General features: G+C 39.7%; 1 protein-coding gene across 6 annotated transcripts in view; it reads right to left on the bottom strand.

The window, feature by feature from the left end:
* Positions 1-23,295, bottom strand: part of LOC121512562 (protein unc-13 homolog C) — a 134,687-nt gene that overhangs the window by 88,126 nt on the left and 23,266 nt on the right. For 4 of the 6 annotated variants that reach the window (XR_005992124.1, XM_041791886.1, XM_041791903.1 and 1 more), the window contains exons 4-13: positions 22,991-23,037; positions 21,728-21,806; positions 19,263-19,268; positions 17,949-18,020; positions 13,932-14,151; positions 12,750-12,977; positions 8,298-8,439; positions 6,723-6,892; positions 3,881-3,996; positions 3,418-3,581 (exon numbers count right to left, since the gene is read on the bottom strand). Coding sequence is in view for 5 of the 6 variants with exons in the window: in XM_041791886.1 (XP_041647820.1) it covers positions 3,418-3,581; positions 3,881-3,996; positions 6,723-6,892; positions 8,298-8,439; positions 12,750-12,977; positions 13,932-14,151; positions 17,949-18,020; positions 19,263-19,268; positions 21,728-21,806; positions 22,991-23,037 (1,244 nt within the window). In the remaining variant the exon portion in view is untranslated. The remainder of the gene's footprint in view (positions 1-3,417; positions 3,582-3,880; positions 3,997-6,722; positions 6,893-8,297; positions 8,440-12,749; positions 12,978-13,931; positions 14,152-17,948; positions 18,021-19,262; positions 19,269-21,727; positions 21,807-22,990; positions 23,038-23,295) is intronic. The other 2 variants (XM_041791895.1, XM_041791910.1) reach the window with 1 other exon arrangement.

Here is a 23,295-nt window from a genome sequence, read left to right as displayed (position 1 = left end):
CATTTCTTAAAACCGATATTAAAACTGCGATTGCAAAACAAAGCCCTAGTGTTGCTTCTTTCTGGACATGAAAGCAAAAATGTGAGCTGTGCTTTTCATTCAATTTGCTCACACAATCTGTGTGTAATGAGATTATGATTTACCAGGGCAGCAGTTAATTACAAAGCCAGCTACTGGGACTGTTCAACAAGCCAACTCTTCAACGGATGGAGAGCTTTAAAAGGTGCACTTTTGTGATGCAATGTAAGATTTTCAAACAACAGCTCAAACTGAAATCACCATATGGTGAGGCTCATTAGCTCATTATTATCCACTAACTGAAACTCAGACTCAGACACAGATATAAATTTAGTAAAATAGTGCCATGCCAAATACTTATAAGGGCTAACACCCTCCTCTGACAACCTCCATAGCCGATGTATTACACGTGTGTTTCTTTGACTGTGAGGGACTCTGGCCCTCGCCCATCCTGCCAGTGCAGGACTGCAACAACTGCCAATCAATAGTGACATCAAAGTTACATGTATTCAGACCAGGCTGGCAGACTGAGGTCAAACAGTAAGGGCGCTTTTGCATTAGGCCCAGTTGTTTCGAACTGCACCATGGCACGATTGCGCCCCCTCCCCCTTTCCCCCACTGGCTTGCTTTCACACTAGCAACACTGATCCATGCCCAGGCCTACTTGCCCATGTACTCAGTCTGAAACAGCAGGTGGCGGTATGCACGTAGCTGGTTTGCAACTCCAACAAGGAGGAGAGAAGAAGAAGCTACAATGGCAACCACCCGGGTCATGACTCGAGCGAAGATTGTTTTTGTTTTAACCCAGCAAAAAGTCCATCCTGCAGCCATGGATGATTTGATGGATGAATCTACCTGCAGCTTAGAGGATTAAATGGGCTCATGCTGCACAGATACAATGGTTTTAAGGTGGCAGGAGACTTTTATTGCCATTGCACCACATCTCACTGACTTCAACTTGTGTCCATCTGTAAGGTGCGTCACAACTGACTGTTTATTGACTGGATTCTGATTATTTCTGCCCATTCTAGAGGAAAAATGTAAACAAACTGCCGCGCTGTGGAAAGAAGTGTAGTTTTTACAATGATGTCATAAAGCTGATACGACGCTCTGTCCCGTATCCGGGTGTGGTTACACTCACATCTCATCCAAAATGTGCCAGAGTCTACTTAAATCTCGCCCGAGACCACCAACCCAAGTGGGCCCGGGCCTGGGCGCGGTTCGTTTGCATTCACACTAACCAAAACAAACCAGACTTTGGGCTCAAGTGCACTCAGATCGGGGACCTGGCCCCTAGTGTGAAAGCCACCTAAAAGATCCTATGTGTATCTGTAAGCATTCATTCCCAATGTCTGGGTCTGGACCCACAGTTGGGTCATAGGAGATTTTTTTTGGCTTGCCAAATGAGTTTTCAGAATTTTTTTTCTACATTATTTAATAGGCATTTATGTCTACAGTAAACATTATAGCCATGTGGGCTCCACACTACAACAATAAGCCTCTCCACCATAATAAAACACAAAACAAGGCTCTGCCAGCCTGGATGGCAAAAGAGCTAGTCACATTTATTGATGCTTGGCTAACAAAAAGAAATGCATTGTTCCAGACGAGACAGCCACTGAAGGCCCAAGGGTTCCACCAAACTAAGAAAGCCTAGTTTTAGAGTAAGGTGGCTTCTTGCAGCCTCGTTAAACAGAAAGCCCCAGGTCAGGACTAGATTAAGTTCAGAATTAATAGTAGCCAAGCTACCACCGGCCATCAGCTAAACCAACCAGCCATAGATGGCACAGAAGGCAGACTTAATAAGCAATAATGGAAAAATAAGTTTTTGGGTCACGATGGCTTGTACCTTCTCAAAAGTTTGGGCAAGTGTGATAAAAGATCGCATGTAAAAGTGGTCCAAATCTGATATTGAAAGATCAGATTTAAAGTTACATGTATGGTTTAAAATGTCCTTAAGAAAAAAACAGCAAAATTCAGATTGGTTTTTTTTTTTTTTGTTTCATTTTGATTTAATTTCTAGGAGGTCACACTTTGGTTTTAAATCAATTTTTGTTACCAAATCAATTCCTGATTCAAAACATATTCCCTATTTTTCATAAAACGGTACCTATTTCCAGTCTACTGTACACTGACGGTTATAATTATCATTCCACATTAATAAACATAATGAAATGTGTTCATATAATTGAACTTTTACAACCTATTATTACGTTTTTAGCAATTGATTGGCTTTAACAAAGCAGAAACACAGGGGACAAAACAAAACTGAGGAAGGAAGGAGGGAATGAAGGAAGGAAAGAAAAAAGCATTTATTCATGCATAAATTACAAAAATATTAATATGAATAAAATTTGAGGGCCTTACACAAATAACTAGTATATCTAAGAAACTTGGCAGTGGAAAAATTACGTGATCATAAATCTGAAGCCATTACTGGGATATTTTATTTTTGTGGTAACCATGGCAACCAGTGGAATTTCAAAAAATGCATATCTGTTAGTTTGGCCCTTCTGTATCACTGTAGAAAAAATCTAAGATACAAAAATCCAAGATGGCGGAGTCTGTGGAGGGGAACCTCCTTATGAATGAATAAAAGGCAATTTTATAAATTCAAGTGTTTAAACACTGAGATTTTTACAAAGTTTTTTCCACTACACAATGTAACTTTAACAAGTGAAGTGACCTATTTTACCTTCATTTAGTGTACTCTCATATGTTGGGTCATGCTTCCCCTTAGGGGTTGTAGTACTCTCAGTGCCTCCTAGTGCTGAAAATGGCATGGCCAGAATGTCTCTCTGCTACATTGACAGTATATGCAGTGGGCCTACGTGAATATGTCGGACACAAGATTGCTGTGTCTGACAACTCGTGTCTTTTTAACACCTCTAGATTTTGATCCTTTTTGCCTGCAGTGTGAATGTTTATCTGGCTGTAAATGTACATAATGTTGTATAAAGAAAAAACTAGCTTCAGCTCATCATAACAGATTACAGCATTATTCAGATCAACATTCAATGGTTTTAACTTTCAGGTGCATATTTACATGTGCTGTTTGTGTGTATGAGCATGTGAAAGAAACAGAGATAGAGGCATTTATAGATAGACAGGGTCACAAAAGCACAGAAGGACACACAGAAGGAAATGGGACTGTTTATGTGTGTCCATGATCAATGGGACTAGGGCAGGTGGGGAGTATTTTTCCAGGATACCAGCAATTAATCAATCAGACTAGGGGGACTCGATAGTCCTCCAAGCTCTGATTCTGCTGAGGAGACATCTTTACTACTCTTCTTTTTCTCCTGCTCTCCTCTCTTGTCTCCTTCTCTCCTCCACTCTGCCCAATGAGACACTGACAGATTGGTGAGGTAAAAGGCCATAGATCAGGGTGGTACTAACGTCATAGCTTGATAGATAGACTCCACTCCAAATCTCATGGCAAACTCGTCCACTATCTCCTGAGACACGTCGTCAAAGTAGACTTTCCACGCTTCGTCCCCTTTCACCTTTGGAATCTTCACCACACCGCTGTTCTTTACCTCCGTCAAGTAGTGGAACAAGTTCTGTGAGTGGCATGAGAGATAAGACAGAAATTGTTTCGGTGATGGAGCACAGAGTCACAGCAAGTCATAAAAGAGGGGTTCTGTTTGCGATGTGAACTGGAAAATGAAAACCGTTATCACTTCTGAAGAAAATATCTTTTTAGAAACCCTGTAACTGCTGATTGTTGAGCTGTTTGTTTGCTTTCCAATATAACTACCACAAAACCGATTTGTTTGGTAATGGCTATGAAAAACAAAGAATAATTAGTGATCAAGAAGAACTTATTTTGCCAAAATCTGAATCACACTACAGTAGTTACCTCATGTAAACAGGTGTACTGGCCATGAGGAGGAACCACATTCTCCTCTCCTTTCATCTCCACATGGATCTTGAGTCTAATGGCACCAGACACCGCAGACTTGTCAGTTCTTTTATCTGTAACACACAACCAATAAGGAGTAGTAATTACAAGAAAATTACCAAAATATAATCAGTGAAAGTCCACATCTCAGGGAACACATTTGCGAATGTTTTGCTCTATTCATAAAATACTAAAATACTAAAATAATGTCCTCAGCCTGTGAAAGAATGTATGACTCAGTACATTACACAGCCTTTTTTGACAACCTTGGCAGAATTTTTTTTAACACCAGACCAAAATAACAAACAAGAAACATTAAAGCATGCATATCATCAAAGACCAACTTCTTTAGTATTTGGCACATACCTACTTACCTGGATTACCCTGGAGTACCTACTGACCCAGAAAATACTAAATAAGCTAACCCAGTCCTAAACATAAAATCTGATGGTCAAAAATTTTAAATTGAGCATATAGCGTCAGTTCAGACAGGCCACAGAGTCAAGCACTGCCATAATTAAGATCAGCTGACCTCACACAAGCCCTCATCAGCTGACAGCAAGCTCATTTGTTCTCAGCATGCTAACAGCTTATTGCTCTCATGCTGCCTTATTCAAACTGCTCTTGCCTGGCTAAGCTCCGCTGCTCTCTCTGCAAGCAGCTTGCAACCCTCCTCCAACCCAGCTCCTCCTTCATTCTGCTTCTGATTTAATCAGTATCATTTAGTTATCAGTGAAGCCTGGTCTGCTCTGCGGTTTTTGCGGTGTCTCTCCCTGCCTTATGCTTTCCTTATCAGCATAGGAAGAGCAGGAACGTGTGCTGTTCCTGCTTAATACTTTCAACACAGGGTGGGGGGATCCCTGAACAGCCACTGCCAAATCTGAATAACAGCAATAAATGCTAATTAATAACTGCTAAAAAAAAAAAAAAAAGAAATATGTGTAGCTGCATGTCATGTTTGTTTCTTGACAAGGTGGTCCTGACTGACATGTGCATTTAAAGAGACTCAGATAAAAACCTACCATTCTGAAAAATGGTGTGTAGAGCTGGTTTATACATGGTCAAAACTTGCTGTGGTGCTTGCACAACACAGACTTTTCATTTAGACCACAGGGGGCTGTGCTCAAAGGTGTAGAAGGAGTATATGTCACCTTTAATGACACTTTCTGATACATAAATGTAAAACCAAATCATTGATAGCACAAAATCATTTGTATGATCTTTGCTAATAACCATCCGTGTTTTATGATGAGAACATATTTGCTTTAGTGTGATCATCCCTGGTTAAGATTTACCATTTTTTGGGTTATTACAGTTTGTTCTGTTTATGCACACACACACTTCACACTGACCATGTTGCTCATATACCGCCCCACAAACATATAGACAAGGATGCAGGTGTACACATGCCTGATGGGCCTGAGCACTAATGACTCCACAGCTGCTTGGATTCGTTACAGATTTTAGAAAACCCCACCCACCCACCCCCATGCTCTCGTATACGACTCATCTCCAATGAGTCAAATGAGTGGGGCCCTTCTCAACAGTCAGCTGGTCAAGAGACAGACAAGTGAAAAATAATAATCTGACAAAGCAACACTGATGTAAACACAAAAGGCCCAATTGAAGAGGAGCTGAAGAGGCTTCGAGAGGAGAGCAGCTGGAGGGGTAGACACCCACACCAGCAAAGGCCTGTTTAAACATTCATTGTAAGCATTTAAAAAGGCACAGAGCGGCAGCAGTGGGCAGGGGTCACTATTACCACAAATTGCCTCCTTTTAGCTAGAAAAGGCAAACAAAGACAGCACCCGCCAGTCATAACACGACAACAGAAGGGGGAGCTATCATTATGCTGACATTCATGCAGCATGGAGACTACAGTGATGTGGTGATTTATAAGAGAGGCAAGTCAAAGACCCAGAATCAACAGCTACAATCCAGACTGAACTAAAGGCATTTGTGCTGTCCTTCTGCAGAGGCAATAGTGGTGAATGAATCTACTCAGTAGGTGTGCAGTATCTTACTCTCATCAGCCATGTTTCAAGCAAAAGCATTATTTATTCCAGTTTCTTAAATGAATTTGTTTTGGGCAGCCAAAAAAGAAAAACAAGCTAAAGCCAGAACTATGTGTTTTGTGAAAAATAATCAGCATCTAATAAGAAAAAATCTGTTGCACATCTATTTGGCACTAATACTTAGCTAATCGTTAGAATTAAATGCCAAGTTTAATATTCAGTCTATTTCCCCTGTTCATATTAAGGATTTATTTGCAGAGTTTTGAAATTAGAAAAACTGGTTTTATACGTAGGCATAGTTCTTGTTCGTCTGCTTGACCACCTTGTACATTTGAAAAGTTTGACCATTTACTGGCTGTGGTACATCGAACTCAGGTTTCATTTCTGCTACTAACTGCCGGCTAATAAATCATTATATCCCTGGTTTCAGGCCACAACCTTGCATCTCCTAAATCACAAGTTTTCAGGGAAAAAAAAGATGCATTTTTCAATTAAGTTAACACTGATTGTCATAGTCGGAATCTTTCTGACACATTTTATTGCTCTAAAATTGGGTAAAACCCACTGACAGATGTGAAGAGTGACCAATAGCATGGATTTATTGAAAAAAAAAGAAAAAAAAAAAAAAAGTACAAAGGAGATACAATGGTTTTGGCCAACCCCCGCGATATTACCATTTCAGAAACAAAGATTTCACCTGAGCACTTTCTGCAATATCTGCAACCATGATTTCAGCCAATCAGTATCTCAGGCAAGGAGGCTCAGAGATCTAAGGGACAGCTTACCTAGATTGTACCAAACGTCCATTTCTCCACTGAGAGTGCGAACCTCAATGATGGTCTGGCCCAGGAAATCATCTGATTCACGCTTGAAATGTTGTTTAACCCGTGACTTAATGTCATCATCTTCATCCCATACCCGCACCTTGATGCGGTCAGTGGCGTTGTGACATTCACTGCAATTTTAAAATGATTATGCCAAGTCAGAAAATCACAACAACATGGACAGCAACAGTGCCTTCAGTGACAGCTCATCAGGTTACTCAGTGAAGCAGAAAGGAAACTAAATGCACAATTCAAGCATAAAAACAAGTTCAGACACACACTTCCTGACTCTTTTCCATGTAACATATGGAGGGCAATTCTCGCCTTGATCCAAAGAAGGGAATGTGTTTTAGTGTGCACACAAGGGTGTGTATGAGGTGGTGTGTATGCCTAGCACATGTATGTAGAGAATGGGTCTTTGCCTGGAAGGAAGAATTACCCTAAGACATTGCATGACCTTTACTCTGCATATCTATATATTTTCCTATCTGAAGCATGCTAAATCATCAAGGGAAAGCTCAATGCTTCACAAGAATGGCTGCGTAGAAGCCTTCATAGCAAGGATTATTTATTTGTGAGAGCTTAATGTCCATCTCTCTGGTCCCTCTTTGCATCAGTGCAGCTGACAGACGTTTCACAATAATGACTCTGCTAAATAGAACAGAGGTGGCCAAAGCACTCAGCTTCAGATGGGGTCAGACTGTTCGGCTCTAGAATTAAAACAGACAGATTACATTTTGTTCTAATGACATCTTGGGTGCGACAGCCAAAGAAACACTATCTGCAGTATTTTTTTAACTAATCCCTTTGCGGGGGAAGCACTGGCTGCTGCTTCTGCTGTTACACTAGTCCGGGATTTTACTCTCTGCCAAGCACACAGTAATGTATCGCTCTATTAATCTACATCCCTGTAGTAATGGGAAAGAGTTTTATTACAGCCACCACTGGAGTTCATTACAGGTGTGGAGCCCTGTTTATAACTAGTGGACACATACACATACTAACAGATGCACTCATACTTAGTATCTTATAGTATCTTTTTTGTTACTATGAACTATATCATTAATAATGAATCCAAATCTTTAAACTTGAGGACTTGGAGGTGACAGCTGTACAGTATGTGCTGTTACAGTGCTACATCTCCAACCATAAGATTAAAGTAACAACAAAATCAATAACCAAAAATGTACTGTATATACGTGGAATTCGGAAAACTTTGCTAATACACAACAGAATCCTCAGCTGGATGAAATACATCTGTATTTGTTTTGTTGCAGAGGGAAAAGCAGAGGGATTTAAAGGGTTAAAACTGTGCTCTATAATCTGTTGGATGGCATTGTAAACCTATTTTAGTGGAGTCTGCTTCTCTAAAATCTCTACATTGCAGCTGGTGTGTAATATGTCATAACTCATTGTACTTCCCAAGACTTTCTTTGTCTTATTTACTAATGCCTTAAGATATCCTTTAACAGATAACTCTTAATCTCAGTGGGATTATCTGGTCTGATGGAGTTCAAATTAATAGAGAGCACTCACAAGAAGAACTTCTCGTCCCAGATGGGGTTGAGATTGCCGAAGATGGTCTTTGTCCTGCGTTTGGTCTTGCCCACCTGGACGGTGACATAAGGGTCGCTCGAGCCAGTTTTATCCTTGGCCTGTAATCCCTGCGCGCTCATGACTAAAGACAAGACAGTGTTGGAGAAGATTGAAAATTCGTGTTAGTACGACAAGCAATGTTTTTCATCATTTAAATGCTTTTAAATGAGCTTTTCATGGTGGCAGGTTCAGGAATCTCTTACAAAGTAATTATAGATTACTCTGTTTTCAGGGTTAAACATTAGTGGAAGTGATGAATAGGAAGCATTAGTCTGGCGGGTGAGTTTTTACAGCAGATCTAAGTCCAAGTCATGACTCTTCCTCTGTGTTTTTATTTCAGCACCCACTCGCTTCAAGTGAATATCTTGTTTTCTCTTATTTTATCTCAAGTATAATGGCCTTGTCACTTCCTTGACTACCCACAACAATTACTAAACTTTCCAAAAATGGAGGCAATAAAACCACTCTTTGGGTCACTGACAGCAGCCATATTTTATATTTCCTCTATTCGAAGTGTTAAATATATCTATGACTTATCTATCCCTATAGGAAGTTTCCAGCCTTCGGTGACTGCCCACCTCTTCAACATGTCTATGCTGAGCTAAGCGTTGGCTCAGAAGAGATATCCCATATTCAGATCCTGGCTTCTACACACAGAGAAGAAGGTGCAGAGAGGAAGAGACAGTAGTATTTCACAGCGCCATAAAAGGGAAAAAGGACACTGGGTCATTAAATATGCATTAGTGACAGTCTAAATAATTCAGGGTACATATATATCCCTCAGCTCAGTGCTGACAGGAGCTGGTGGGCAGGATATAGAGGTTTCAAGAGGCATGGCCTGGTTGCCCCAGGATGGCTAAAAATCAAATGCCACTATGTAGAAAAATAAAAGTCTTAAACAGCAGTGTTAAACATACAAAGATGAGTTAATATTCATTATCCCAAAATCTTTATTAGCAGTTATCAGAATTAAATAGTAGATTTCCCTTCTTGGAACTACTTATGTCATTTAACAGGCAAATTAAGTCCATCCGAGGAAGATTAGCAAACGTGTAGACCAATTTGTGGACAGTTTTATGTAGTTCCTCCTCTCTGAGGGCAAATGCTTAGCTCCTGACTAGCTTTATTTTAACACTCCTCCTGTCTGAAATCCAGGTAATTCCCAAATACACTCAGTAATTGATTACCAAACTGCGTGTTTGGCTTGTTTTGCCATTTGTAAAGCACGAAATACCAGGCTTGGGACCTGAAAAATCTCCAGGCTCATTTTTTAAATTTGTTTTAGCAGATACATCTGGCCCCGTTCTATTTAAACTTCTTTCTGACCTGAATCACTGCAGGCCAGTCTGATTCTGTAATCTAATACTGGGTAAGCTGAAGGACAATTAACCATTTTCTTTAAGTACCAAAATGGGTACTGTTTGTGTGAAACATTACCAATTAACTATCCAGTCAGTTAATAAACTGGATGGTGTTTGAATGGAGAAGTGGTAAGGACTGGCTCCTGATAAGGTCAAGCTAAAAGTCAGTGATCCAGCTAACTAACTGGCCTGGCAGCTAATTGCTTTATTATGCTTCTTTTACAGATTGACTGTAGCATTTGAAGTTAGTTTGTCCCGCTCTTACTTGTAATGTCAAAAACTAAGATGTTGTGATGTCAGGCTAATGAAATATACGGTCACCATATTATAACTTAAGGGCATCCCAAGAAGCATTAACACATGAAGTATGTCAGAAGAATAAAAACTTACAGAGAAGAGTAAGTGCATGTTTTCCCATTCAATACACTAACATCTGCTGGGGGAGTTTGAGTAAGGTGGTTATATTGATGGCAGCTAAAGTTATTCAAATGAGCTGCTTGTAGTATTTTAGATCAAGGTCTATATTCAGCCAGACCTTGTAGTGTGAACATTAACCAGGATCAGAATATCTCATGGTCGCTGTCAGGGTGCTAGATGTCAATATCAGTCAGTGTTTGTGGTGAATAAATGAAAACTCAATAATTACGGTTTAAAATAGGACGTTCAATAAGTGTCTGGGAAATTGACAGAGACACCTGGTTCTTTCTAATGTCTCACTCATTCCCTTTTCCTCCATCTTTTTTCTCTCTCTCTTTCCTCTTCTCCTTCAGCCCTATTTCTTGCAATCCCCATACTCTCAGTCACCCACTCTGTTTGTCTCCCTCCCTCTCTGTTTCTATTTCACTCTGGTGTATTGACAGTGTGAGAAATGCAAGGTGAGCAATAAATGAGCTGGGCCTGGCACAGTTGCCACATAGATGGATTAGAGTCTAAAGCAGAGGTTACAAAGCTAACTTTCTGACCTTCCTGCTACCAGTCAACTAAGAATAAAATAAAACAAAGTTATTCAGTTGTGGTATAATGTTCCATGAACATGTAAATTAAGATGTGAAAAGAAAGAAGAGCTTTATAATTCCCCTATTTTTAGTTTAAGAGATTTCAGAAATTTGGAAACAAAACAGAGATTGTGATCTAACAGTATTAGATTAATTATTTCTATTCTTTAAGAGGATGATATCTAAAGACTTCAAAGATTATATTAGAAAAGAAAGAAAACTTGGCCCAATTATTTTTCTTTTAAGAACATGAAAACAGAAACAGGTACATCAGCGTTTATTTTTATTGAACATTACTATTATGTAAGTGAGAGAGGTAGAAATGCCCTTAAAAATAGTCAAAAAGATGCCTTGTGAAAGCATAAAATCCCTCCTGAATGTGCTGTGCTGTCAAAATGCACTCCAGGGCATGACTTTTTTTTTGACTGGCATCTCTGAGATTGGATTCATTTCCAAAGTACACAAGTATAAGTAAGTAGTGCAATGCAAGTGAGTTCCAAAAAGACAAATATGTCTGTCACATAATGATAAATAGCCATGGCCTTTTAATTGCTCCCACTCCCATGCTTTGATTTCTATGCTGCATCCTTTTCAATTCCCCCACAGCTCAAAGTATTTAGTGTTTCCTTTCATGGTTTCAGTTTGTGAGCAGAAATTAGTTCCTATTTAAAATATTCATGTTATTAAAATATGACATTGTATGACCACTAATCGTGGCTGATCCCTGTATTCACAGACAGTATGACATCCTCCACATCCTACCAATGTTATTTACACAGTTCTCTTTAAACTACTGTATGCTGTATCTCATGTATCGGGAAACTAAGATGAGAAATTTAACTTTTGTGGCATAGTTGAATTCTATATGTGTTCAAATGTTTAGAAGTATAATGAAAATATGAAAAAAGGAAATAGTCTAGAAGCAAATCAGAGTAGAAAGTAGAGGTATCCTAATTTCAAAGTGTCAGCAAAATGATAAACAATACCAATAGTTGTCCAACAATTATTTAGTAGTAACCTTTACAGTTTAGTCAACAAACTATTTCATACCAAACAACCTAATCAATTTCTATCTCTCTTTCTAATTAAATGCACATTACTGTCACAGTTGAGTGTCAGAGGGTAATGACCAAGATCTGGAGGTTAATTACAAGTGAATACTCATTTGAATTACAATGTTTGTCATTTGAAAAGAGCCTGACTTGTAATGGCAGCTTTGTTGATTTGGTGTTGGAAGACTGGGTAATAGGGTTAAAGGTCATGGTCCAAAGGTCTGAGGTCAACTGAAGCTGTATTAGGTATCAGTTAAAAAGCATCTATCAATATTTAGCTGACTGATGATTCATGTGTTTGTGAGCTTATAAAATACACAAATCTTTCAGATTCTATTGCAAAATAATGAGTAACTGAAAATTTCAGTGATTTTTCTGCTCTATTTCACTACATCTCTCTTTTTTGGAATGATCTATTATTATCTAAAGTAGTGGCCTCCAGCCACAAGATCATGGACGGGTATCAGTCTGTTGGTCTTCTGGTACCCGGCCGCACATAAAGAATACATACCATATTTTATTTCCATTTTATTGACTATCAGAGTCTGAAAGATGATTAATTTTGAAAACTTGCTTCAGTTATGTCACCTGTCTGTGCCTTTCAACCTCTTGACACATGTCAAGAGGCACTTGTCTCGGGCACTTGAAACCCAAAATTTAAGTTCAAATCTTGTTAGATTCTCAGGAGAAGACAGAAGTAGAGCCTGCAACTGCCAATACAGAAAGCTGCATTCAAAAGACAATACCAGCAGTCCTTCTTAAAATACAGGTTTATTACAACAGCTGAGTCTCACAAGTTCACTGATTCAGCAATATGGTGACTTTTACTTTTTTCTATATTTTCTTTGATTTTATGCTGTTTGTATCATTTCATTTTGGTGTATTTACACCTCACACATTGATGACCAGTTCATGAAGCTGTTGTCTTTCATGAAATCAGTGTCAAAAAAGTTGGGGACCACTGATTTAAAGAACCAGGCTCACCTATGATGTTGATTTTTGCAGACCACTTGGAGGTCCCATCCAGCACAGCCTGCTTGGCTGTCTTCAGATGGGTGTTGAACTCTTCTTTGGAAACATGGAACATCTCCTGGATCAGCTCAAAAACTTCAGGACGGTTCTTCTCCCGGATCTTCATGCGTTCTTTCATAGCCATAATGATATTTTGGGTCTTATCCTCTGCCCCGTGCTTGGAGCTCTTCTCCACTGCCCCTGAAACAACAGAACACTGTTTAAGCTGACCTTATATTAAAAACAAAAAAGTGAGAATAAAAGTGCCACTTTGTCAGATATTATGATGTTCCTTTTCAAATAACTACAGTAAAACTCTACTCTATAAAATAAAAAGTGTACGATGTTTGCTGTAAAACAGCATCCAGCAACCTATCCAGCCACTATGAGTGGTTGTGTGAGTGTATGTATGAGTCTTTGGTAAGTGAGAAATCACAAATTCATGTATTAATTGTACTATATATGTATCTGTTATCTACAAGAATGGAAGTCTGAGTCAATAAAGGCATATGTGATGGTTAATTATCTGTATCTGATCAAAGTATCACATATCTCCAGTTTGCTCGAGTTCAGATTGAAATGTGATAAAGATGAATAGCAGTTTGAACTGCGAAACATTGTTATGCTGGTGCTTAGTGGTTATAAAACATTGAGTTTTACAATAGCCGTGGTGTAGCTAATCCACTTAGAGTGTGTAAGGATTGCCGCTGGGATCATCCTGAAGCCTGCAGGTCACATTGTTCCTCCTGCATCAGCCTACACTGAATGAAACGGGGATGTGACTGATTTAAAAAACTGATTGCATACTGTGATGAGAGATTCCCAGAGCAAGCAATATAAAGGTATATATAGCAATGAGTGAAATTTTATATCTACATAGCAAATCCAGTTACCAAAAATCCATGGGTACTGTAAGGTTAAACTAAAGTGTACTAGTTGAAATGTGAAAGAAGAAAAAATACATCATAGATGAAGTGCTACATTAAAGTTATTCACGCTAAATAGATAGAGCCAAATCATGTTTGCAAATTCAAGAGCTATCAAATTTAATTTATCATAAGTTATTGGAAATAATGTCTTGTCACCTTTGTTGCAATATGTCCACAAACTTTAAAAGTTAGATTAATAAGATACACATCAAAACTGCCTTCTTACTTTGTAAACAATCTGCATTGAGCAGGTCCTGGCACTTCTCGTGGCATTTAACGCCACACTCAGAGCAGCGCATGCCCTGACGGGCAATGCCCCACAGCAGTCCCTCACACTCATGGCAGTAGGTGGGGGCAGTCGCTGTCCACACCTCAAAGTTATGAGGTGTTGTGGAAGAAATTGGGTAGATCAAGGCCTGGAGAGTCTTCTTGAAGACGTGCAGTTTCTGAGAAGACAGAAGAGCTTTGAGAGAGTGAAGGAAATAACAAGGTATGAAGATAATAATGGAAAAAAATATGAGGCTGCAGTGTGGCTGATGTTGTTAAACTCTCATGGCACCGTGTGGTTGTGAAACAAGATTTAATAACAACTTCAGAAGTTAATAAAAACTCAGCACCTGCAGAGGGACCACAATAGCCTGATACCATAACATAAAGTTAAAGTCAAAGTTTAAAAGTTTAACAAAAAAATAACCTGATATACAGTCAGCGTAAAATGACAGTCAAAGCATACTGTGTTATAATAACATACATGAGTCTTTAATGTTTTCTAGCCTTTTCTATAACAGAGAAGGTTTATCTATTCACTTGAACTTTTGATACTTTGTTGATCCTCATCTATTTACCAAACCATTGCTGAAAAGCTCAACCATCTGAGTGTGAATCTCTCTTATATCTTATCTACTTAACATTAACAGCATCTTTGGCCTCAAGCTTTGTTCAAACTGAGTGGTTTACTGACTAAAGCTTCTCCAGACCAAATACTAAAGTCTACCAGAGGCCTGTCTAGACTGATTGCTGTGTAACAGAAGCCTCTTCAAATTGAATGCTTTACTGCAGCAGCCCTGCCATCCACAAGGACCGGAAAACGGGCCGTGACTTGCCAATTCTTGAAGGCAGAATCAATGGATGCTGTAAATAAGGTTTTTAAAAGCGAGCATTATCCAGATTGAGAGAGAGCGAGCCAGTGAGAGAGAAAGTAACGGAGAAAGAGAAGAGATGTATTGCGGTTAAATAAATCTTCAAGAGGTACTTGCTCTCCACTTCTACTGCACTCCCCTCCTCACCCATTCTCCTCTGTCAGCCCCCCAGCCCACCCCCTCCTTCTCTCAGCCCCCTGCGTGTTGACAATGTGCTTTAACACCTGAACAGTGGCTCTGCGCTTTCCCACAAAGACTGCTGCACTGCTCATTGCAGCACACAAACAGAAACATTCTCTGAGGCACACTCATACAGCCCAAAGATGATTAAATGACACCAGATGACAGGACCATAACATTGTGAGACTTTGCTGATGCAACTGAGAGGCTGCTGAACCCTGGAGGACCTTTAATGAAACACAGAGGGAGACAGGGAGATTTCCCGTTTAATCTAAGAGCAATGTGATGAAGCAGATGTCTGAGATTTATCTGCAACTTACACACCAGCTAGAGCAGGGCCTGTTCCCTGCCAAATTTAATACCGAAGCATCCAAAACCAAAATTGTCTGTAGGAGATGAGTGTGCCAAGCATGGGAAATATCAAAGAATTTTCAGTCTCTTGGTTTTGGATGATTAAAATCTATGTTTTGGGCCTCATTCAACTCTGGATTTAAAATGGTACTTAATAACGTATGCAGACAGTCTTTTTTCCATTCTATTTCTCTGACCATTGTGTCTGCAGTTTCAAACTTTTCATCTCTATCAATTTAACTCATCTCTCTGTCTTCTCGCTCTCAGTCCTGACACTGCATGTCACTCTGGGTAGCAGATGTGGGACGAGTGCTGTATGTGTGAGGCTCATGTGTTACACTGGGAGGTAACCCTGATAATTCGTGCAAGACACTGCTAGCATTGATTGACAGCCTAAGCCCCCGCCTGAGAGCGACATGATGGAGAAGAATCTAATCTTTCCCTCCTTTCATTGCTCCCTTCCAATTTCCCCACCTATTGTCCTTGTCAACTACCTGACTGACATCGGCATCCTCTTCATCTTGCTCCAGATTCCAAGTCTAATCTTGAGCTTCCAAACTCCCTAGCCCTAACAAGGAAAACGATTTTGCAAATCACCTTAGCTGAAATACAGACACTTTATAGGTTCAACTAAATACAATGGTTTCAGTCTCCCAAATTGGAATTTCTTTTAAAATCATTACAGCGCAATTTGCTGTTAATAAGCTGCTTGATAATACTTGAAATTACTCAAAGCAGCACATCTCAGTTTATAAGTGCTACTTAGCTCGTGTCCAACCATAGCTCCCTTCTTTGTTGGACATTTTTTTTGTCTCAGCAGGTAAGCAGAGTCCTGCTTTATGTTGACAGTCGCTGTTAAAAGGCTCGGGTGCTTGAATCACATGCAGCACAGAACATTGAGGTGACACACGGGCTGTTAGCCAGCCCACACATAATGTTCCTTTCTGCTCTAAAAAGCAGATGCATGGAAAACATGACGCACAAAGAGAATATCACCAAGCGACATCTATACGTCAGCAAGTGAGATATTTCAGTCAAATAAAAAAAGTATGTGATTTATATGTCAGAGAAATAAAAGTCAAGATTTGCGGCCAAGGGGAGAAGATGAGAGGAAGAAGGAAGGAAGTACTTTTTATAGGTTTGAATATTTCTCCAGGGAGCAGGAGGCTGATTGTTCAACATCCCTCCCGATCAGTGGTACCAGGAGCACATGCTCATGATGGACAGTCACTCTAAGCTCTGATCTTCTCAGAATCGCCTGTCTTTTCTCACCCTTCCTTTTTCTCTTTCTTCTTTCTTTCTCTCTTTTCATCTAACTACTCTACAGTCTTATACAGCATATGGTCATTTACTGAGTACTCTCTCAGCCCTCACAGGAAGGCACTCTCCTGAACTTAATGCAGCAGATAAAACTCTGACATCTGCTCGTCCTACTTACAATAGCCTCACAATCTGCGGCTTTGCTTGGATCTCAGCTACCCTAGACAACCAATTATTCAAGTCTTCCTTGTTCCTTCAGTTCACACTATTGGACGATTATTGCGAAAGTTCAATGCCTTACTTACCACTGTCATGCAGTCTCCAAAATTTCCCAAGAATCTGCTCACTCCATACAATTAACACACTGCATCATCAAGTCATTGTTGCCTCAACTAGGACATGAGTTGTTCATCCCTAAAGCCCCTTTAATCAACCCCACAGCTACAAATCAGCAATCAAGACCATGTCACTTGAGGGCAACTGGGCATGTGGAGCAAGTCAAGTGAGTGAAAAGGGAAGTGGCACAAACATGTACACAAATCAATGTGCACAGATTGTCTCTTCTGTGAATCGAATTTTTGTGTATGAAATATAAAGCAAATTTAAATCTTGTAAACTTAATGGCTCAGGCAGTCCTTTTGCACATCAGCAGATATGAAACTGTCTGCATGTTTGTCTTGCTGAGAAACTGCTTTCTTCTGCTGTGTGCCTCCTGTAACGCTGCCATCCTTCTGGGAGGAAAGAATGGCAATCAATTAATGCAGAGAGAGCTTTGGAGGTCAACACAAAAGTGCCTCATACCATCAACTCAGAATCCTTGCCTTTTCTCTAAAGCTCAGTCTTCATTGATGCTGCGAGCCTGTTATTGCTTGTAGGTAATTTTCTTCTAAGAGAAGAGATTTTCCTAATTCCTGAACCCCAACAAATGATCTGACAGAAGGAGCACAGCAGAGAAAGCTGGCCATATTGGCCATTTTAATATGTATTATAGTCAGAAACAGACAGAGCAACAGCTGATGGCATGCTGAGTGTACATCTAAGGACAAGGGGGCCAGTTAATAAAGCAATTTATCCACTTTCATTTTTGGAGCCCAGTGTTCCTGGCAAATTGTTCCTGGGCCCTGAAGTACAATGGCCATCGCAAAGAGCACAGCTATAAAAATTAGTCCCAGCACCGGACTGTCCAAACATCACCCTAAAAAATAATGAGAACATGGATACTGTGTCTCATGTCCTTGCAGAACCCACCATTACCCACTAAGACTGCACAATAAACAGGCAATGATTTTCCATGCAGGCGCTTAAGTACTCACCAGGTCCTCATTATTTAGGGTGGATCGGTTCACCAGAGCGAACGAGATGCCTGCCTTTCGAGCAGTGAGGGTCTGAGAGAAGAGGAAGAAAGAGATGATGAAAAGAGATAAATCCCCCAGCATGTTTCACCTGTGTGCAATTTCTATGCAGCATCTTAACGGATTTACATCGAGGGGCATATAGAATAGGCATGAAATTAAATCTCTTGTGAAAGAAAGGAAAGCCGTGCACATAAATCAATAGACTTTAGAATTCAACTAGCAGGTTAAACAGAGATAAAGCAAAAGATCAAATCTAGGGATGCATAGATGCATCAGTTTAACATCAGTAGTGGCCGACATTAGCCCCCCTTGACAAGCATTGGTCATCAGGAAGAAATGTGGGCATGAACTGATCTCAGTAGCAGATGTTTGTCTCCTGTGTCATATAAATTTAATGCAGAAATTTAGCACATCTAAATGCTAATTTAGAAAAGAGAATTATAATTGGGCAGAAAATACACCCTTTTGGACAAACTCATCTGTTTTCAAGGTCAATCATGAGAGAAATTGATGGCATTGTGGGTCTTACATTTAAAGAATGGATGAAAAAAATCAGCATCAGTATTGGCCATCTACTTCACTATTACCCTTAACACTGGTATTGGCATCAGCCCTGATTTTTCCAATCTCTAATCAAAACAACAAAAAAAGGTTCAATTTCTAGGGCTGATATTGCCATTGATTGGCTGAATCGATTCAATTCTGATTCACATGGTCCCAATTCAATTTGAATTTTGATTCGATTCATTACTATTCAATATCAATTCATGTAAAAATTTTAATTACAAACTTATTTTGCTTCAATATTTGAGAAGTTTCCAGATAACTTAAGTTGAAAAAGTACAAAGAATGTTCCAACCAGACATATAATTAAAAATATCAAGGTGTGCACAAAAATGACCCACAACTAGTGGTATTTACATTTTTACATTTTACATCCATATGGTTCATTTTGCATATACATATGCAGCTTGTACTGATAATGCCACCAGATATCCAAAATAAAATGACTGGGCATAAGCTCCAACCCTCAGTCTGAGTCTACAGACTTTTAGAGGCAAGTGCAGGTCAAGTTTCAAGCTCCATGAGCAATGTAAGTTCAAGACTGGTCATACCATAAAATTAAGAAGAACGCATTGATCGATCTCTCAATTAAATAAAAAATAAAAAATGAGAATCCATCTGAATCAGTGAATCGATTTTTTAACCCAGTCCTATCAATTTCATGTGTTGCTTTTAACATGCATATGCAAAGACAGAAAGTAAGCTTACCAAAGCCTGTGATTCACAGGGGGTCATGAATAGAGAATGAAAGAAATAGAAAGGGTGAATTAGAAAAGAGCAGGAGGGCAAGTGCTGATAGCACAAACAGCAGAGGTATTGTATCTATTATCCATACTGAGCGCATAGGTGTTTTAACTGCCATGCAGGACTGCTGCTTTGGGCATAGAGCTCTAGAAAGATTCGACTATTCATCAGGAGAGATTATACAGCCGCTGCATGATTCTCTATCCACTCATGCATTGGAAGTTGCTAAACTGCAGTCATGCTTGGCATTTATATTCGGTTCTCTGTTGGATGAAGCTTTGATCATATTTTCTGCTGTCTGCTCTGCACATTAGTTTGACTCGAACAGAGAAACACAAGACACACACAAACACTCGCTCATGTATGGGTGAAGCCAGCTTTACTGCACGACACCAACTTTCCCCCACAAATGCGCACACACACACACACACACCTAAAAATGCACACACATCTGCTCAGACATTCACAAACACACTGAAACATTAAACAGAACACACCCACATAGGACACTCTCACAAACACAAACTGACAACACATACGCACGGACACACACTGAAAATGTTTAATAGCTCATACATTAATATCCATAGAGTTTGGGTGACCAGAGATTGATAGACATTTATCCCAGACTGAAGGAAGTTACAAAACAGAGGGAATGCAGACATGGACAGCTGACAATATTGGATCAGTCTTTACCACCATCCTCTTGTCTGTGCAGCCCAGCTATGGTAAAGATCCATGGAAGCCATGGAGGATGTAGGGGGGACGAGACCTCTACATGAACTGTGAGTGTTGATGTAAGTTTATCAACATGCACTGGCACTGCTGAGGTTGCTACGGGCATTACAAAACAACCCTGTGTCCTGATATTATCTAATTAGCTACAATATAGTGTTCAATGCTTTATGAAGCCATTTTCAACTTTCTTTTTTTTTGTTTATTTTTTCACATCCCACCATACAATGAGGGAACCCTGCTGTCCTTTCCAATTAAACGCTGTTGCTGCCCTGAAGCAATCACACAGCAAATGGGGAACACTGAAAAAGGGGAGGCATGAGAGGGAACCAATTATTTTGCTGACTACTGACTTCATCCCATGTGTAAAAGACTTGCTCAGTGTCACTTTTACATGATTTAAAAGCCTCACACAGTTAAATCAGAAGTCAATGAAGTCTCTTGGATATATTTTTGGGTTGAGTTGTCAAAATTTCTGTTTAGATACAATTTTTGTGTCACCTGCCGATTGACAAAAAAAAAAAGGAAGACAAAATGGCCAAGCACCGGCAAGGCTGAAATCTGACAACTCACTGAAAAATATCACCCATAGCTGTTATGGGTTTATGTAGGAATGGCAAATATACACCCAAAATCCAAAAAAAATTTAAATAAAATAAAAATTACAAATAAAAAACGACAACCCATACTTACCAAGACATTGTTGGTTATTAATTTCATGAGAGATATGGACAAATACAGCATCAACTCATGTTGTTCACCGTGATATAAACATTCATCACCATCTATGTGCATGACATCAAGCTACATTATCATATATTTTTACAAAAACTACAAAAAAACTATTAATCTTTTAATTGTAAAACTCTTAAGTATTTAAAAGCTTTTTAAGAAACTTAATGCAAGAGGGTTTTTTTTATCTCTTTGACTAAAAGTACATGAGGATGAAAGACAAACATTAACAAGACAGACAAAGACTGTGCAGCACAAAATGAACAAACAGTTATAAACAGACATGAATACAACTGGCATCACCACAGCCTGTTGTCTTTTTCAAAGGCTAACCATGTGGCACAGTGCTACAGTGGACTGTAGTGCAACAGGCCTCTCTGTGGGATATGTTATGACACATTATGCTGCAATAAAAACAAATGGAAGAGCATCACTATGATGCAACATCTTAAATGCCCTTGGCTAATTAATCAACCCATAGACTGATGGCTAAGTCTACGCTAAGCCTCTGTGAAAGGCAATGATCTCTTGGTAATAGAAGGAGTTTAAAGTGGTAACTTTTATAAACAATCAACTCCTTACTGATTTGTTCTTATCACAATGGAAGTTTAGTACTAATTTTTCAAAGATTTTTTCTATGATCTACACAGCAGGTCTACATATGTGGGGAAATCTTGTACTGCAACAAACTTGTAATTGAGATCATAAATCTAGCATGCAGGCATTACTGTTTTAGAGACATCCACTAAAAGAATATTAAGTCTATTACATATAATGATCAAAAACACACGGTTACTCTAAAGTGCTATCACATTTTATCAGGCCCCCAGTAAAGTTATTATTGTCTTCAGTAGAGAGTCATTCCCACACTGAGCAGGGTTCCACCAGTGTGGTGTAACTCAGGGTCACTTCGATACATTTGACATAAATCAAACATAACCTTGTTGAGGCAGATGACTCACCAGGTCCCGGACAAGAGGCACTGTCCTCTTGCGGCGTAAATCTGGCATGCTGTCAATACCATAAAGAATACTGCCAGCCCTGGAGAGGCAGACAGATTTAAGGTGTATTAATATCATAATAATGCCATGCTGGGGGAGACATTACTATTGTGAAAGAGGCTGGGAGGGAAGGGGAGGGGAGGGCTTGATTTATATAGCTAGCAAACATCATGGATCATGCTTCCTACCTAACCTGTCTCACCCCATCCTCTTTGCTTCATGGTGCTGACCACCTGTGCTGAAGCTCCATGTAATCTCTCCACCCTCTGCTATTTCCATAAACCCCCCTCTTCCATGTAATTTACATTTTCCTGTAATATTCGTGCAGTAAAGCCTTTTATTGTGTATATTACAGCTATGAGTCAATATATATTACCAGTACATACTATGAATACAGAACATCAGATTAATGAGCAGTGAATATCTACTGCAGCAAAAACTATGAAAACAGCTGACTCCATGCTCCTGAACTCTTAAAGACAAGTTTCTCTCAGTCTCTTCAACACTTCACCTCCAGTATTTCCTACTCTCGCTATCATCTGACTCCCATGTGCCAACTCCACAGCTCCCTCACTGCTCTCCCACCAGTCTTGCTCCTTTCCCGTGAGGCTCTCAGTGGCATCACCTCAGCTGTCACTCACAGCCTCTCTAATGACCTCAACATGACATCAAGGCTCTAGTGTTTCCATGCAGATAAAGGTCCTCAACTTTTTCTGTCAGCCCTCTCAGCGACATCAGTGGTATGACCCTAAAGATACACAACGTGACGAGCTGTGCTGGCCCTTGCCTTACCCTTGTGCCCCATGGCTCTCACTGCATTTAAGCACTGTGCTTGCTGCAGATGGCTGCATAGTCACAGCCTGCGCATAGGCAATGGAGGCTAAATATTATCATTATTAGTATATTTCCCTACAGCAATAGTTGGCTTGACCTATCTGTCATGCAGAAATTTAATATCGTTATTGTCCCTACACATTTCTGGATAAGACATTAATCTGACATGTGAAGCCTCGAAGATAAGTTCCTTTCATCAGACACTTTTTAGACGCTACAATTTGTAACAAAACAGAGATATGAAACCTTAATTAGGGCTGCATGCCAAAGAATCAGCATGTCTGTTACATTTATGCTTCACACGCCTCTGCATGGGGCTACAAAATAGCAGAGCAGCTCTGATGTGTGTAATTGTCAACTGATCAGATCAGAAAATAAGCCACTACTCACCCTCCAGACTGCAAGCCGAGCACTTTGGGATCCAAAACACTGCGAGGCTGCAGAGAGAAGAAACACAATTCAAAACAGGAAAAGGAAGGTAAACACAACTATATAAGCAAACAGCAATAAAACATCGTGAATAAAATACATTATTGAGAAAATTAACATGTAAAAAAACAGTTTCTTTAGGGGTCATTTCAGGGTAAGATAAATGACAGAAGAGGAAGAGAAGGGAGGGAAGCACCACAGGCAAAAGACCGAATTATTCCACATCAATGTAATTTGTGAGCTCAAGACTCAGTTTGCCGCTCTTG

Source organism: Cheilinus undulatus, linkage group 1, assembly GCF_018320785.1.
Source record: "Cheilinus undulatus linkage group 1, ASM1832078v1, whole genome shotgun sequence".
NCBI lineage: Eukaryota > Metazoa > Chordata > Actinopteri > Labriformes > Labridae > Cheilinus > Cheilinus undulatus.
The sequence above is the reverse complement of the archived record's forward strand: the minus strand, read 5'-3'. Positions and strand labels throughout refer to the sequence as shown.